The sequence below is a fragment of the Malania oleifera genome, chromosome 8 (assembly GCF_029873635.1).
Source record: "Malania oleifera isolate guangnan ecotype guangnan chromosome 8, ASM2987363v1, whole genome shotgun sequence".
NCBI classification, from domain to species: Eukaryota; Viridiplantae; Streptophyta; class Magnoliopsida; order Santalales; family Ximeniaceae; genus Malania; species Malania oleifera.
Window position 1 is genome coordinate 81,930,492 of NC_080424.1, and position 19,579 is coordinate 81,950,070.

The 19,579-nt window shown below is 34.9% G+C and overlaps 1 protein-coding gene across 1 annotated transcript; it reads left to right on the forward strand.

The window, feature by feature from the left end:
• The first annotated feature begins 7,265 nt into the window (after positions 1-7,265).
• Positions 7,266-9,396, forward strand: LOC131161756 (F-box protein At1g47056-like). Its single transcript, XM_058117713.1, has one exon. It carries the CDS (start codon positions 7,517-7,519, stop codon positions 9,128-9,130), a length of 1,614 nt encoding a protein of 537 aa, XP_057973696.1. The 5' UTR covers positions 7,266-7,516; the 3' UTR covers positions 9,131-9,396.
• Positions 9,397-19,579: the final 10,183 nt, after the last annotated feature.

Sequence of the window (19,579 nt, forward strand, 5' to 3'; positions counted from 1 at the left end):
GTCCTGCACCGACTCTATTTTGTATTTTTAAAATAATTATTTTAAAATAATTAATTTCTTAATTTTGTAATATTTATAAAAATAAAAATAATGATATATAATTTTATTTTTTACTTCTTATAGATTACAAAAAAAACACCTTATTTTTTATTTTTAAAATTTATATATATTTTTTTATTTTCTAAATTTAAGATTTCTTAAGCATTGGATCTCAGTTAGGATTTATATAGATTTATACAAAATATAATATTTTTCAAATATACATATATTCAATCTCAAAGCCAAAATTCATGCTCATATTATAATTTTAAAAAAAAAATTAAAAAAAAAAGTAAAAATATCTTATTTTGTACAACTAGGCAAATCCCTTATTTTTAAACTTTTAAATATGAATCCCAAAAACTAAAGAATAAACAATAAATTTTTATAATTATTTGAAAAAGTGAAAATAAAAATGAGAAATATTTTTTCCACAACTAAATGGATCTCTTTCTTTCCTTGAGTATGAATGTTTTCCACGAAAAAAATTCTAAAAGTGAGGAGATGTTGGTTGGTGAAATCTTTATTTCTAAAAAACGTGATAGTTATGACATTAAATTATCGTGTTTGTTATAAATCTAAAATTTGATGTGGCGAGAATTTTAGTATATATTTAATTATGAAAAATATTTGTTGTTTTCTATTATTAGTTTTCTAAAAAATTACAAAAAAGTAAGGCTTGTTTGGTATTATTTATGTTTTTTTGTTTTGTGTTTCTTTGTTTCTGTAGAGTGAAAAAAATAAATTATAAAAATGTGTTTATTTACATTGTCATTTTTTTGGTTCTGTTGTCAATTTTCATACATTTGCAAAAAAAAAAAAGTAAAAATTATATTTTTGTAGCTTTGAGTTGTTTTGACAACCTTTTGTTATAATATTTGAATGTCCATAATTGAGTTTTTTGAATTAAATTATTCATACACATATTTTATAATTAAAATTAAATAAAATGAGTATATAAATTTAAAATAAAATTGTAATTTAAAATAAAAAATTTATTTGTAAAATATTTTTACAATTTTTCCATTGTCATGTAGAGTAAATTTGTTCTTGTAAAGTGAATTTTAAGGTATAATAATTGAGCTAAATAATTATAACAATTTTCATTTTTATTATGTTATTTTTAATTTGTATTATTTGATATTTTTTTATTATTTTAATTATGTTTATTTTTAATTGTTATTTAGTTCAAGGATAAGAATGAGTATTTGTTTAATTAAGTTTTAAATTTGTTTTAGTTTAAAAATATTAATCAAACATATTGCTACTTTTAAGTTGTATATTTTTGTTTCTGACTTTTAATTTTCGCTTCTAGTTTTTGTTTTCATAATTTTTAACTATGGTACCAAAAAACCCTTAGTTAACTTTTACTTTTACAACATTGCAATGAAAAATAGATTATTTACTTCAAGATACTTTCCCGATGTATACGTTCCACTCAAATTTGAGTCACATCTCCAACACTTATTATATGACTGTTAAGTGCATTACGTGCACTGCTACATTTCCATTTTTAGTGAATAACCCCTTAATGTATGATTCTTATTCATTATAATCATTACTCATTCGAACCACAACTATCTACTCAACTATATATTAATTATTTAAACAATTGACATTAGTATTTTTTTAACCTGACATTAGTATTTTTTTAACCTCAACCATCCACAAAATATTTAGACTTCAACAATTAGGCTTGCATGGCAATTTCAAACGAAGGCACTGTGTTTAACTTACCAGCAATATTTATTTAGTGTAAAATATATCAAGCTCGATGGGAGTTGTTTATCTATATATATATATATATATATATATATATATATATATAACATAATCAAACCAATTGAGTCTCGTAATTCTCCTTGGCCTTACATCAATCTAACCTTACGATCCCTTTCAATAAAAAAAAATTGTTTGATTTGTCTGATATGTGTGAGAAAAGGTGTATTCTCAAGAGGGGGATGAATTGGATTTTTTAAACTTTTGACTAATTAATTTTGCCGATTCACTAGAAATATCCCAATCAAAAAATTAAAGCGTGTATGTCAAAGAATCACAACAATATAAAATTAAACATACACGTTCGAAAATATAAAGTGTTGAAATTTAAAAGAGATAACGGAAAGAGAGAGGCACCACAATTTTTACAAGGTCCGGTTGTACCTGTCTATATCCTCGTCTTAAGTAAATCACCTAAGGATTTCACTAAACTACTCCCTTAACTGGGCGGAGCAAATCATTGCACACTGAGTTTTCCTCTTTAAGCGATACCTCACACTTTGTACACTCATTCAAATAGGGTGGAGCCCCCCTCTCAAAGTGATACCCCACGCTTGGTACACTTCTTCAAATAGGATGGAGCCCCCCTCTCCAAACGATGTCCCCTCGTTTGGTCCACTCCTTCTAGGCGAGACTATCTCTCCAAGTGATGTACCCTCATTTGACCACGGTTCACAACTCGAATCACGAATAGATGTTTCGAAAAACAATTTTTTCATACAATAAAATGTTTTTACAAAAGTTGATTTGTACAATTTAAAATTATATGCACTCTCAAATGATTTGTAAAATAAATTCAGTAGAGTATAGGTTTTTCTCTCAAAAAATATTTTGCAAGTAAAAGTGAAAGTATGGAAAATGATTTTTCTTAATATAATTGACCTTTGAAAAATTCAAATGCTAAAAGACATTCATGCAAAATATATAAATGTGAATATATGCTCTATCATTTCTCAAGAAGCTTTTCAAGCAAATATATATAAATGTATATATGCTCAAAGCTTTTTTTGTAACTCACAAGTTTTTCTCCAAAAGGATTTTCAAAATGAAAATAAGAGAAACTTGATCTTTGAAAATATCACAATAATAAGAAGTCTTTCAAGTAATATATATGAATTGATATATGCTCAAGACTATTCAAGAATAATTCAAAGAATTTCTCCAAAAAATATTTTTCAAAAAGAAGAGTAGGAGAAATATGAACTTTGAACTTCAAATCAATAAAGAGGCTTTCAAACTATATATATGAAAGTGAACATAAGCTCAAGCCCTCTAATAAACCCTTAAAAATATTTTCTCCAATAAATAATTTTCAAGATAAGAGTAGAGGAGAAGTAAGAATTTGATCTTCCAAAAGGGAGTAAAAATATAAGAGAGAATAAAAAATATATAACTATAATCTCCAAGTGATTTTCTAACCTTCTCTGAGTGTTTAGGGTTGATATATGTAGGAAAAAACCAAATCTGACTGTTATATAACCGTTGGGCAATAAAATAATAATTTAATTTGAATTTTGTGACCATTTAACGCCTAAAATTTAGAATACTCGAGAGGTCCGGTTAATCGACCAAAGGCGAATTTCATGTTGTTCAGTCTGCCGGGCTCAAGACCCAATTTGTCGGATCATCCTTCATTTGTAAAAATGATTTTTTGCCTGTTTGTTCTTGTCAATCTGTTGGGCTTAACAGCCAGTTTGTTGGGCCTTTACAAATTGGCCATTTACACTATCCGGTCGACTAGGCATTACCTGCCAATCGACTGACCCCTCTGAAAAACAAGTTTTTATCTTCTTTTTAGTTCAAAACCAATTCAAAGCCTTTTTGTAAAAGTTAAACATTTTAAATGAAAGGTTTTTTTTTTTTTTTTTTTATGTAACTTGGAGTTTCCTATGGTCAATCTAAGGTCGTGGGTTGAGTTTCAATTTAAATCATAAGATGCATGCACAAATTAAACCTATAATTATTACAACTGAAAAATGAATAAAGTCTTCACGCTTTGCTTGTCTTAATTCCTATGGAATATGTCGAGGTCTGTTTGTTTAGGTACTTTCACGGCTTCCACTAGGCATCTATCATTTGTGCTTCTAGAAACATAAATTTGTTCAAACATTAAGCACACAATGAAATGCTGAGATTTATCATTATCAAAATAAGGATCGGATTCAAAAAATCAACGATGATATGAAATCCATTTTGAACTTGAATTAGTGGATGTTGAGTGTAGAGAAAAATAAGCGAGACACGTTACAGAACTAGCTCCCAATATTACATTAATTTGGTACCATATCTAAATTTTTGTCTTAGAGATAAAGGTGGGAGTGATTGATGAAGGGTAATTTTGTCATCACAGCCTCACAAATTTAAGACCTCGAGTAGCCTCACTTATTTAATGAAGATAATAACTTCTTCATCATGAGTTAATAAGAGACATTAAGTTTTCATCATTGGTAATAGGGTAATTGTCAATAATATTCCAATAACTTAAATGTAAATCGATGAGATACTTTGTAACCAATAATATTAAATAATCTATGAAAAAAAAAAATTAAAATAAGGTGATCTATGATGAGCATGCCTGGACTCATACGCAAATCTCCAATTCTTAGTTACTTGTGTGTATGACTTGTAAAACTAATCAATTTTGAATAATGTAGTTACTAGGTAAGGGTTAACCATAATTGGATTTAAGTTGACTAAATTATAAATGGATAAGTAAACCAAATAGATGTCCTCATTGAATTAATAAATGGGGTGGCAAATGAATACTCATTTAATAAATGGTAATGTATTTTGGGTTTATTTATAACTTCAAAAATATTAGGAAAAGGAAAGGAAAATTCAAATAAATTCATTTTTTTAATTTTATTTTATGTTTGATTATAAAGGAAAGCAAGAAAGAAACTAAAAATATGTCAAATTAAAAACAAAAAATTGATCTTACTTGCCATTAGTATATTATTTTTCTTATATTTTAATCACATTAAAACGCATTTTCATTTACATTATTATTTAATATAGAGAGAAATATAGTAGAAAGTGATTTTCCTTTTCTTCATTTCCCTAAACAAAATATTTAATCCAAAGGACCCAAAATAAATTTATTTTACGTTTACAGTTTAATGTTTTAACACATTTAGATATAATTATTGAAGAGTAGTATTATGTTGGTCATTATAGTCCATTGATTTTTTTTTTCAAAACATCTTCTTGTTTAAATATATAAATAAAGAATGCAAAAAAAATCAATTTTGACTTTTTGTCCTTTTAAAAAATAATAGTATATGGACCCAAATTTATTTCACACACTATTCAGTCTAATTGGATTTGATCGACCAATTTTGCACGGATCATTGTTGTTTAAACTCACACCATATTTCAAAAAGTTGTTATATATTCTTGTCCTATATTGACTAAAGATGTGAAAGAAGTTGCATCGGGATTTTGGAATGCCTATGTCTTCTATACATTATTTCAACGGCTAAGATTTATGGGACTTAATTGAATTGACTGTGATAATTATCTTATTTCATATTTGGGTTTCATATACAAAAGGCCAAAAAAAAAAAAAAACCACTCAGCCTTAATGAAAATAAAGTTAGAAACCATACTTTTATTGCACTAAACATATGTTAAAGATATTTAATCTAACCTTATTTAACCAAACCACTAAAACAAAAGACCACCCCTAGTGATAATAAATATATAAAGGTTTTTTTTTTTTGGATTCTCGTGGGAACTCTTGCCACCGACGAGCCCTTCGAACACCTCTCGGTACGGCACCAATTTTCATTAATCAAAAAATTATATTCAATCCAGCATCGATTGATGCTAATTTTCGAATCAACTGTACCAATTATTTATTTTTCTACAGACATAATCCCAAATTCAAATCCTCAACTTTACTAATTTAATTTCATGTTTCAAAATATAATTTAAATCATTCTTTCAATGAATGAAAGTTAGTATATTGATGAAGGTTTCTTTAACGGCTCTATAAATAATTATGGACGCATTGAATAACATGCACTGCATACTCATTAATGCAAGAGAATATGGAAAACAAATAAGGGTAGCTGGAGATTTTAAAGTATATATATATATGTACTAAAAATATATAATTATGAAAATATTAAGAGGAACAATAAATGTCACAATTTAATAAAAAAATATTAAAAATAGAAATTTAAAGACCAACCTCAATTAAAATTCATCTGTAGACTTTTATCTTATATTTGAAAAAGTGTTGGATTTAAATTTGAATAAGATGCAATAAAAAATTATATTAAAAATTTTCAGGTAAGACAAAATTTAAATTTAATACCTGAAATCTATACTTTCAAATGCGTCGTTAAAAGATTTACAAATAAATTTTTAAAAATGTTTCTCGACATTTATAGGTGAACAAAGAGTTATGTAACTAAATAGATTATTATTTAATTGTATGAAAAACTAAACACGGAATTAAAATTAAAATGTAATCATTATTGAGTTAATGGAGCAATTTTTTCAAGACATTGCTCATCTAAAGCAAATTAAAAAGTAAAACTATCACATTAAGACTTCAACTACACCAAATATTAGCAAATAGACTATATATATAGTTGTTGGAGTAGTTAAAGTAAGTTTGAAATTAAAATTATAGAAGAACACGCGTATATGTAGCAAAGAAAAATTAAAATAGACATCTATTTAAATTAAAATATATATTGATATAGCAAAAAAGTTAAATTAATAATATTTTAGTAAACAATCTAACACTTAGAACTCTAGGAATTTATTTTCGAAAGGTAATAGAAAAAGAATTTAATAGAAATATATATATATATATATATATATATCGATCAATTATGATAGTTATCATGCAATTGGGTGTCATAAATACAATTTAATATATTTTTTTTTCTCAATGCATATCTCTATTTGATATTATAGTTATAGTATTTGAAGTAAAAAATCACGGGTATGTTGAATTATGGAAAATATTTTCTTAAAAATTATAAAAAATGCCCTATTATTTTTTAATTTATTGGTGCAAGTGTTAAAAATTTAAAACTATGTGGTAATTTTTGATACAAAGATAAAAAATATCCTCGAAAGGCTCTGAATTTTTCAAAATACTAACTAGGTCCCACGGAGTCATAAAAAAAATATTTTCTTAATAACTAAAAATCATATTATTTTTAATTCTTAGTATTTATGAAAAAAAATAGAAAATTATTTTCTTGGAAAAAAAAGTTTTTTATATTTAAAATTTTCCCACAAGGGCACATGACAGCATGTGCGATCAGGAAATTGTAGTATGGGAAAAAGACTTTCGTTTTTGGTATACGTTCAATTAGCGGATTTGAAACTAATTGATTATTTTCAGTAAGCTTTAATTTTATGGACAGGTAGACACACGTGATGAATCAAGAACATTGAGCCCAAAAATCCAAGGCTTTAAAAGAAAGTGTGCACGGTAAGCCCGTGAGGGCGCCCGCTCAGTATCTTCACTCTGGGCAGTCGAAATGACACCAAACCGGAGAAAAGCCAAAATGAAATCCAATTTGAAGTCCGTTACTAAGCCCTTCCTTCGACGGGAAGAACAAGGACAATAGACACAGAGTAGCTCTGATTTCCTACTCCGGCGCTGCTTATAGGTTAAGGGGAGGAAGGTAAGGTGCGCGCAGGTCCTCCGGAAGTCCTCCCATCGCCGTTGATGGGCCAGTCAGCTTCCACTGCCGGCATTTCATCAGGCCTCAGCCGCCGCGACAACTGTCACAGCCACCGCTCCAAGGCTAAAACCGCGGCCCTGATCTCCCCAATGCTCGCAGAAGAAAGGGACGAGTTCCAGGGGATTATCGATGGGGTCTCCGACCACATCTCCGACTTGCCGGACGAGTGTCTGGCTTGCGTTTTCCAGTCTCTTGGCCCCGGCGACAGGAAAAGTTGTTCCCTCGTCTGCCGGCGGTGGCTGGAGGTCGAGGGACAGAGCCGTCACCGGCTGTCGCTCAACGCCCAGTCGGATCTGCTCTCTATGATTCCTTCCCTCTTTTCTCGGTTCGACGCCGTGACCAAACTTGCTCTTAAATGTGACCGTAGATCTGTTAGCATCGGCGACGATGCGCTTGTTCTCATCTCGCTCCGATGCCGGAACCTCACGCGACTCAAGCTTCGTGCTTGCCGTGAGCTCACGGACGCTGGTATGGCGGCGTTTGCTAAGAATTGCAGGGGTTTGAAGAAGCTCTCGTGCGGATCCTGCACTTTTGGAGCTAAAGGTATGAATGGTATTCTGGATAATTGCTCGGCTCTGGAGGAGTTGTCGGTGAAGCGACTCCGCGGCATAACCGATGGAGCTGCGAGCGAGCCGATTGGGCCTGGCGTGGTTACTTCGTCTCTGAAGACGATTTGCTTGAAGGAGCTTTACAATGGACAGTGCTTCGGGCCGCTTATTATTGGCGCGAAAAATATGAGAACGCTCAAGCTCTTTAGGTGCAATGGCGATTGGGATAAGCTGCTTCAAGTGATTGCTGATCGAGTTACTAGTTTGGTAGAGATTCATCTAGAGAGGGTCCAGGTTAGCGATTTTGGTCTCGCCGCGATTTCTAACTCTTTGGATCTTGAGATCTTGCACCTTGTCAAGACCCCAGAGTGCACAAATTCGGGTCTCGTGTCCGTTGCGGAACGCTGCAAGCTTCTAAGGAAGCTTCACATTGATGGATGGAAGGCAAATCGGATAGGCGACGAAGGTCTGATTGCTGTTGCAAAGTGCTGCCCCAATCTTCAAGAGCTTGTTCTCATTGGTGTCAATCCTACGCAGTTGAGTTTGGAGATGTTGGCATCGAACTGCCAGAATCTAGAGCGGCTGGCGTTGTGTGGGAGTGAGACAGTGGGGGATGCGGAGATTTCATGTATTGCTGCCAAATGCATTGCGTTGAAGAAGCTCTGCATTAAGAGCTGCCCTGTATCGGATCAGGGCATGGAAGCACTCGCCGGAGGTTGCCCTAATTTGGTGAAAGTGAAGGTAAAGAAATGCAGGGCAGTGACTAGTGAGAGTGTGGATTGGTTGCGAGCTAGTAGGGAATCACTGGCTGTTAATTTAGATTCTGGTGAAGCTGAGCATCAGGATGTGAGTGCCAGTGAGGGTGGAGCTCATGAAAATGTTGAAGTGCCTCAGCTGGCCAGCCAAATTGCAACTGCTAATATTGCTTCGAGTAGTACTGGTCGATCAGCGTCATTCAAGGCCAGATTAGGCCTTTTGAGCGGGAGGAGTTTAGTGGCCTGCACCCTGAGAAAGTGGTCGAACAATAATAGCAGCTCCCGAACTAATTAGAGGAGAAACTAAATGATAAAATTGGGGAAAAAAACAAAAAATCATCCCATGTCTGTTACATTATTTTGTGTTTGTATTTTGTGTTTCTGCTTTGTGTGTATTTAATGCCTTGTGTGTGTTTGTTGCCCTCTAGATTGAATCCTCTCACCAGTTGGAAGTGGTGATTGCAAGAATTTTATTGTTTCTTGATTGCCAGTTCCTTCTGTTCACCTGAATTTTAATTTATTTAGTTGATAATTCACTTGGTTGGTATTCTTCATAAGAAAGATTGCTGCGTCAAGGCTTTCGTATAAATTTTTTTCATTGATTCCTGATTATTTGACAGGGAATTAGGTAGGAGATGCTACACATATCTATGAGGTATTTGCACTGCCACCCTGGTAAATGATCATATTCACAATGCATGTATCAGAGTTGTATTGTGTGAAATCCTGTCATTCAGTCCCTGCAGTGTTGGTCTTCAGGGCTTGATTCACTGTTCATTTAAATTACCCTTTCATACCGTCGCTTTTCTGATAAATTTGAAATGCTGTTATAATTTTATAGAAACATGATTTGAACACATGGTTAGCTCTTATATTGTTGGTGAGCGGGATGATGTGATCAAGTTAAGCATTTCAATTTTGCTATGTGATTTCAGATTAGTTATGTAATCATCATTTTGATGCCCTTATAAATTTGTTTTCGTTTGTTGTAGAGATTACTTGTGGTTTATACTTACGTGCACTAAAAGGTAATTGTTTTAGACAGTGAGAAGCTGCAATCTGATCTAAATAGGATTATGGATTATCTATCACCAAAGATCAATTTTTCTTTTTTTAATTCAATCATATTGTGGAAGGTGTATTACATTTACATGCCTTCTTGTTTTGGAAACTATGGGTATATGACAGTTCTCCTGTTCAGCTTTGTGTTGGCTGACTCATTAAATGATTCTCGAGTCTTCAAATACTGGTTCCCTCAGTCTTCTTTTCTTTTAGTTACATCTCTGCACTTCTTGTCTCGGGTTCGAGACTTGGGAGAGGCCTCTCCAAAAATGGGGGTAAGGCTTGCCGACATCCACCTCTCCCAGACCCCACTCAATGTGGGAGCCTTGTGCACTCAGTACGGCCTTTTTTTTTTTCAAATCATGATAATTTGTGCATGGGAAAAAAAGAAAAGAAAAGAAAGCTTCCTATGTTCTATTTGGATTTTGATTTGGAATTATTTTAACTACTCTTAACCTCATTGTTATCTCTCTCTCTCTCTCTCATGTCAAAAGCTGTGTGCACGTCTGGCAAATTGTCTCAAGACGTCTTGGTGATGCTTGATTCTGCTGTTTTAAATCCAGCGTGCAATGAAGATACCTTGTTAGAATACTTTCACCACATGATGTGGGGAAACTTTGTAGTGATCTCGACGCCAACCTAGGAGCCATTTAGGCTGAAAAGCTGCATATTTGAAGACAACCTGTGAATGTACTGCTTCCCCAGCTTAGAGCAAAAATTTTATATGGGTTACTGACCAAAAGGATATCTGAAGTCAACCCGTTGATGGGCTGTTTCCCCAGTGAGTGCAGGGCACATATTTGATGAGAGTTCCTATTTTAAAGAGTTGCTGGCTTCTGTAACCATTGTTTTGTATTTCCTTAGCATCCTCTTAAATAAAGGTATATTGAGTTTCATCTGCATTTGTTTATATTCATTAGCTGTATATAAATTCTCATTATATTAATGCTCACCCATACACCATTTGTATTTTCTAGTATCCCGAAGTTATTAGCGGAATGCAACTTAATCATGTGTTGCCCAAGATCCAGTCAGTTATTCACCTTACAAAGTGCAGTGTTATATTTGTGGATTTGACATAACGTGGGAAAAAATATACATAGTATGTATATTTTAGTCTCTTGGAGTTTGCCATGGCTAGATCTACATGGAGGATTTTATGCAGCAAGCTTTCTCACGCTTCTTGGTTATGGAGATTCTGGTGCTTACAAAATAATTTTAGTGATCTGATATGGACACTGATGGCTCATCTCAGAAAAGTGACTGTTGAGCTGCTGCAAGTGAACTTTGGCCGTGCATTTTTCTTATGTAGAGTACACTTCTGCCGTTCTGCGTATGGTGTGTGGGATTTTATGAAGGTTTTCTGTGGTTAGTAAAAAGCTGACCAAACACAGCTAGATGGATGGACTTCAGTTTTAGATCATTTAGTACATCTTACACTGACTTGCTGCCTGAATTGGTGTTGCTGATCAGGTGGCTGGTGGTTGGTATTACCTAAAAGTTAAGGTGTAAAGTACAGTTAGCGCCCACCTTAAATATGCTATCTTGGATAATAATTTGTAAATAGAAATTGAGAATGCTGTCACCTTCTATATGGTAGGAGCTAACCAATTTTTTCAGAATGCAAATGGAGAAATTGGGACCAACATTGTTAACCATGTCATAATAGCATGATTTATTTTTCAAATAAACATCTGCACTTGAGAACCAGGTATAATTTGTAACTAAAGTATGCTCTGTTTTATTATCACCCCTCCACCCCCTTGCTGTTGGATACATGAAACTTTTTTTTTCATCCATTTGATTATTTTGTCTTCCTCTTTCCTGTTGCCCATATTGCACCCCTGCACCTTGATCAAGTCACTTTTCATTGTCTCTGCAGTTCTATGGTATTGAAATGTTTAGAATTGTAAAACTAGAAGGCTTCAAGGAGTAGCAAAGCTTTGGGTACGGGGTCATAGTGCGAAATACATGAGTCTCTTCTGTGTGATGATATCCAATTTTTGTTCATAGAAAACTCTAATGCTGCATTTGGGAGCACGAATTTCGGATATTGGATTTAGATTTGGACAAATTTCAATATAATTTTGTATTACATCTTATTCAAATCCAAATCTAAAGATAGGGTAATAGAATTATTATGTTTTAAGCATAGTTACCAAACAAGACGTTTTGAGGAGCTTTTTCAAGGTAATTTCATTTGTCTTGATTTTGACATTGTGAAAGGATCCTGTGTAGAAGGCCATACAGACATGCATCCATTTTCATATTTTTGAAAATTTGAAATATTTAGAATGTTAGGAGAGAACTGTGGGCATTTTAGGTGGCAAAAGTCTAATATAGGTTTTGACTCTGATTTCAACTGCCCTAGCTCCTGAGATTTGGAGGTTTTCTCTTCCTCATTTTCTTTCCTATTTGTTTATGTGAGCTGGAAAATACTATATCATTGCAGTGTAAAAACCCAGGTCTTCATCAGACAAAAGTACACATATGACTATGATATGTCTTATATTGCCTAGACCAGATTTGGCATTTTTTTTTTTCATCAGATCTGGATTTTGTTAGAGATGGGACAATTGGGAGAAGGCTTTGAGGAAAAGAACAGGAAACAAGTTCCGCCAATGTAGGTGCGTCCCATCCCTTAGCTTTTGAATTGTGTTGTTTTTATTTATTACTTGTTGACTTGTCTGCATAATTTTAAAAAGGATACAGTTTGATATTTGGAGCTCGATTGAGCTGTCTGCAGTTATGTGGTAGGACTTTGAACCTTTACCATGTAGAGGATTCACCTTCAATGCTATATACTAGACATTATGTATATGTTTAACTCTCTGGGTAATAGGTTTTATAGGGTTTTATTTTGTGTGTAACTTGTCTTGTGAATGTGAGAATATATTTACAGTATATGCAATAATTTGTGGTCTTTGCCTGATTTGCTTAAGATGAAATCAGACTTATGTTTTCATGTTTGGTTACAAGGAAAATGAGAGAAAAATATAGTAAATAGATGAACCAAAAACGTAATTGATGTTTACCTAATTAATTTTTTTATCAGGTTAAAATATTTTCATTCTCAATAGATTTTGATGTAAAAATTTAATGCAGAAATACCGAAACAAATCAATTTTTTTTTCTTTCTTCTATGAATCAATATCCTTGCCTTGCAATTAAATAGATGCCCTGTTACATCATACAAGTAAAGTGGCAGGAGCATAGGCCCCATTGCATCTTTGGCTCATTGATCTTAGTGTTTTATTTAATCAAACTGCCTTGATTATTGTGTTTGAACAGCAACAACCGGATTGATTGCCTATGTATGGCATTAAATTGATTTTTTTATTTGAAGGGAGATTTCCTAGAAGAAATTTTGGCAAGATACGGCTGTGTAAGCAAATGAATCTGACCCTGATTTATTTATTTGGTTTTTGGGTTTGAGATGGGCAGCAACAGGGAATCCCAATTCCCAAGCAAGGCGTTGAGGCATTTTGATCTGCGCTTTGGTTTTGGATGGACGCGAACCCTGAGGATTGAACTTGAATGAACGGTATGGTCTCCCCAAGGATGTAAAGTCTTTCCACTAGCCAGCCCCCTTTACTGATTTCAGAGACTGATCGAGATTGACGTTGACTGCTGCCCCCGCTTATGCACTGTTTATGCGAGTTTTTTCTCGGTATTATTCTTTTAAATATATATATATTAAATAATATTCCATTCTGGAAGGTATTTTTCAGAATCACTTTGACGTCATATCACTACTTGGGATAACTTAGATTTGTCATGTGTCATGCCTAAGATAAACATAGGTAAATCTGGCTATTATATTTGCTTGCCACCCCTCTAGACTAATTGGGACTGCCATTTAAATCTCATTATGTCGTGTAGTGAGATTTTTTGTGCATAAGGAATTTTTGGTTTTGCCCTTATTTATTTATTTATTATAATAATAATTAATTAAATTATTGGAGGGAAGAATCATTTATTAATTTAAATTTTCACTTAAAATAAATTATATTTTGTAATTTAGTTGAAAATATTATTTTTATAATAAATTAATATAACAGTTATACATTATAAATATATATTAGTCATATTTAATTAAATAGGAAAATTTTCTATTATTTTATTGCGTAGTAAATATTTAAATATTAATTTAAAATAATTATTTTTGAAATTGTTAATCAATTAGAGAGACTAATTAATTGATAATGGCAAATTGAGTTTAGACCCTATTTAGAAAATGAAAAATGGGGGGAAAAAAAGTAAAATAAATATAAAAGAATTTAATTTTTCATAATTCATAACAAGAAAATTGAGGAAAAAAAAAGTATAGCAAAACAATGCATAAAAATATAATTTTAGAAATGATCAACATTTGAGTTTTTTGAATTATTAATCGTATAAAATAAGTTATCATTTTTTAATCATATATGATGTAAAGGAAAAAAAAAACAAATGAACATATTTTTTCTTAAATTTTTTTTTCTGTGATTTCCTTTTCTTTTTTAATATAAAATCTTTCATAGAAATAAATCTTAAAACATACTCTTGTACTAGAGATCAATGAGCTTAATCCAAAAAAGGAATACCCGATTTCACAGTAAATGATAATTACTTGAGTTGATTTGATAGTCAAATAGACACCAGATAACTTTTTGAAGTGCTCTTTCAGCAATATCCTGGGGAGGGAATTTTCTTGAAAGCCATTTCACCATCTTTTTCTACAAAAAAAAAAATCCCACCAAGAAATGAATCCCAATAAACACTGATTCGCATCACGGAACAGGTATACTGAGTTTTCCAAAATAATAAAACAAAAACAGCAAAACCAATGCAGACACCGATCAAAATAGAAATCAAAACCACAAAACCCTCTCAACACAACGAAAAAGCAAAGATCGAAGCTCAAGAGAAATCGGCAGATGAAGAAATGAAATTACCGGCAAAAGAGAGAGAGTGGGAAGTGATGTAGAGGCCTTTAGGGAGAGATTGAGAAGTGAGATTGAATTCAAGAATGGAGAAGATGGGCTTGTCTGTTCCCTTATTTATAGGTGGGTTTTGTTAGCGTTACGAGGAGGGTACCTATCCTAAACCTTTTTGGCAGAGTTCGATCAATGACCATGGTCGTGACTTCGACAAGCCGCTCTCTGTTATTTGAATATGCCCAAAAGGTTTCGGCATTCTGTCTGAATTCAAGTTCTATTTAATCACTTTAATCTCGTACGCCATGGAAATGACTTGTAGTTCTCGAATTGTATAAGAGATCTTCAAGGATTACAGCGGTAGACGAGCTGGTCTTGTTCATGCCTTAACCTATGATGTTGATGATTGTTATGGCCTTAGTGATCCAGATAAGGAGAACCTGTGTCTGTATGTACAACCAAATGAAACTTGGGAAGTTACTCTTCCGGCGGAGGAAGTTCCACTTCTTGAACCTGTGTCTGTTTAAGGATGGGGTTAGCAGGTCTCAGTTCAACCAGGTTTTGAACATTGAACCGGATCAAATTATAGAGGTGTTTGTGCTTATCCAAGTCTTTTCTTTACACTTGTTACCCACACTATTTCCTTGGATTAATTTGAAATAGATATGTGATCATAAATTTTTTAAAAAATGTTTCATATGTGTTGGCATATTGGCTAGCAAAGATAGCCTTTTGGTTTGAAATTTGACTTCGTTTGGTACATGCTTGAGCATACATGTTGAGTAAATTGCGGTTGGGTGGGGGGGGAACAAAGTTTAGCCCTCTAATTATTGTCAACCTTCATGTATGCAGTTACACTGATATGCTATGCTCATTTGGCAGCAACTTTCATTCACAATTCATGAAATTTGACGTCATCTTCTTATTTCTTTTGTGGTAAGTACGCAGTTCTTGACCTACTTTGCAGGCATGAATTGTTTTCACATAAACCATGGTATATATCCAATGAGTTAGTGTATATTTATAATGTATGACTATTATATTGAGTTCTTTAGTTGTTGTTGACCCAATATTCTATAATACGAATAATAGTAATCTGAGTATTGAAACTCAAAATTTGATATACATTTAGCGTAGTGTGGGCGTCCAGATGTTTACAACATTACATTTACCAGTTTCATACACATATAATATATCAAATTACTATAAAAATTTCGGCAGAGTCCCCTTTAAAAATTGAGCATATCCATCCATGCACCTATTCAAAGAAAATATTTATCCAACAAAATTGATATCAGTATGTTCACAACGTTACATTCACCACTCTCATACACATTCAACGTATCAAATTACTATAAAAAATTCGGCAGAATCCCTTTTAAAAATTGAGTATATCCATTCATGCACTTGTTCAAAGAAAACATTTATCCAACACAATTGATACTAGTATGTTCACAACGTACATTCACCGGACCCATACACATCCAACATGTCGAATTATTATAAAAATTTCGGCAGAATCTCTTTAAAAATTGAGCATATCCATCCATGCACCTATTCAAAGAAAAATTTATCCAATACAATTGATACCAGCATGTTTATAACGTTACATTTACCAGTTTCATACACATCCAACCTATCAAATTACTATAAAAATTTCAGTAGAGTCCCCTTTAAAAATTAAGCATATCCATCCATGCACCTGTTCAAAAAAAACATTTATCCGACACAATTCATAACCAAATTTCATTCACATATACATCCTGTAGAAAATGAATAAATATTTTTAATTATAGATAAATAATACTACAATGCTCATTACAATTGAAAAAAGAAAAATATATAATAGATGCTTGACACTTTAAATAATACAATGATCTATACAAATGAAATAATGAATAAATACATGATGTACAAATGAAAGAATGAACAAATACATGCTGTACAAGTGAAATAATACGACGATGATCTCCTACTCGGTGCCGCAGGGAAGTTGTCTCCGGTCTTGAGGTGGCTGCTGTTTGCGTCTGCCCTCTCTTGGCTGCTCCTCTGCGTCTGGCATCTGGGCTCGTCAATGTGCTCCATGTCCGTCATCTCCGCCAATCGATATTGCATCATCTACATCCATATGAAGCTAACGGGGAGCTAACTCGTATGACGTCTCTGGACGAGTCCGAGGTGGCAAAGCTGGTGCATCCATCTCCTCCGCATTGAGAGGGTCGTCTAGCAGGTATGACATCGACGAGGTAGCGGCAGAGTCAGACGGGGCGTCCGCTGTCTACTAGACGAGCCTGCAATATCGACGGTTGTTGCTGGGGCATACAGTGCGGATGGGCCGAACACGAACTCCTCATGTACAATGGGCGGCGAGGATGTCGGACTCGATGGACGCTGCTCGACCTCCTTGTATTGGAGCTGGTTGACCTCCTCGTGGTGCCGTGGCTCGTCGTGGTATAAGGATCCGTTGCCTGTCCCTGTGGACAATGTCCAAACCTGCTCTCGCTAAAATCTGGACATCAGACTGGGAAGAGAGTACGTCGACCTGATGTAGTACGTCTGCCTGCAGCATACAAAAAAAAGTAGTTACCACATTGACATCATAATGTAGACGGTAAAAAATTACGTGTGTGTTAAGTATTTTTACTAGGCTCATGTAAACCGCAGCGGCCTTGTCCACGAAACGTCGTGTGATGGACACGTATAATATGGGTCCTTCGGACCCATTGGACCATCCGTCTCCACCCCCTGTATGATGTACTCTCGTCGATGCAGCCACATAGTTACATACATCGCGTGCTCCGCAGCCCAATCCGTGTTCCCTCAATTGCGACCATCAATCTCGTGTAGGTCGACCCCACGTACATCGACCCTCGACGTCAACAAACTGTGGGGAATGCCCTGCCGGTAGCCAAACTGACTCGTCACTCGGTCAGGGAGATGTCACTCAATAATATGAAAACATATGAGTGACACTCGGGTTACCCACATGTCCCTCCCAGCTGCATAATCAGTCGGTAGGTCGGCTAGAACGTCATTCGTGTAGGGCGTCCATATGAACTGCGCGTAAACATAAGCAAAATGTAAGAGGTGGACAGGGTTATGTAATAAATATGCAATACAGACAATACATTTGAATCAGACTATATCTCATGCTCCTAGTGCATGTCCAACTCGAACCTATACCAGGGCAACGTATGTTGCGCAACATTAGGTGCCAACAACTGGTCCCTCCACCTGTACAAAATAATACGTAAGTCAACAAGTGTAATCACTAGTACGTACTACGAATTAATATTCGTAGTACTGATACCATACATGCATTGTGAATGAAGTTACTAACCTCCATGCGAGTGGGGCTGGGTCAATCGGGCAGCCCTCCTAATCCCTCTTAATAACGCGCTGAACACCATGGCGCGTAGGAGCTAAGGACGTGAATCTCTCCCACACCTAAACCTGTAATAAGTGGAGGGCTTCTCCAATCTGTGAGTGGGATACGTTAGTAGCGCAGCACATCTCCCGGTAAAGCCACGCTAACGTTGCAGACCCCCAGCTATACCTCCGTATCTCTACTCGCTCCACGAGGAGTGGAAGGAACATCAAGTGCGTATAACTCCCCAAGAGGTCGCAGAATAGCGTTCCACATATCAATGGCAAAAAGTGGGCATGTGCGTGGCACGCTACTGTATGATCGTTTGCAACTGCCGAGAGCAGGCGAAACATATCACCCTTAAGAAATCGCATGCGGATGCGGACACCAACCATCTCACCCTCAAGAGGCACCACCCCTAACATTTTCTCGCACATGCAATGCAATACTCCTCCCTAACCTGTGCCCCCTTCCTGTACTGGTCTAACGGTGTGACCAGCGACGAGCCTCCCATCATTCGGCGGACCAAACAACATCACAACGTCCTGGAGGATGATAGTCGCCTCCTCGTGCGGTAGGTTGAACATGTGTGTCTCCGACCTCCATCGCTCCACCAAGGCGGTCACTAGATGCCAGTCCAACTGCATATGACCAATCTGGTATATCCCATAGAAGTCTGCCTCTTGTATCCAATTAAGAATGTGGGGGTTCGTTCCGATCCTGTTGTGTACGAACTGTGTGCTCCCTCAGCAATATAAGGTGTCCGAGTGCAAATCGGTCTACGCTCGGCTGGATTGGTGATGATCGCCCATCGTTAATACGCTGGAATCGGATGACCTTGAATCGATCCTACAAAAAGGTACAAGTGAAATACAGTCAATGTAATAATATAGGGACATGAGGGAAATCAGAGAGATTAATGAGTTTTAGATTAAGGACTTCTGGCAATAAGGGCTCTTTCGAACCAATTCATGCAGAGTTGTGGGAACGACCAGGCAGCTGAATGTCTTCTTCATTAGTGCGTGGTTGATGGTCAGATCTGCTCTTCTCATCTCTATAACCTGTTGAGAAATCACAAGGCCTCTTTAGTTTCTTGGCATAAAGAAGTGTGGACGCATGGCAGCACCCTGAAGCATTCCTTCATCCTTTGGATGGAATTTATAGGTAATAATAGGACATCTACATGAACCCTTATAAGTGATAGGTCAGTGCGAATGCCCAACTGCATCCCCGGGTTGTGTCCTTCTCGGACACCTCGTGCGGTTATGTCCTTGATGACATATGCTGCACATGATATTCTTCCTACTTTCCCATGCGTCCATCTCGTTGTGTATACGTGAGCTCCTAGGCCGACCTTTATATCGAGCATATGTAGGATTTGCCTGCATATTCAGCA

Coding starts and splice junctions, on each gene's coding strand:
- LOC131161756 (XM_058117713.1), top strand. CDS start 7,517: ATGGGCCAGTCAGCTTCCACTGCCGGCATTTCATCAGGCCTCAGCCGC.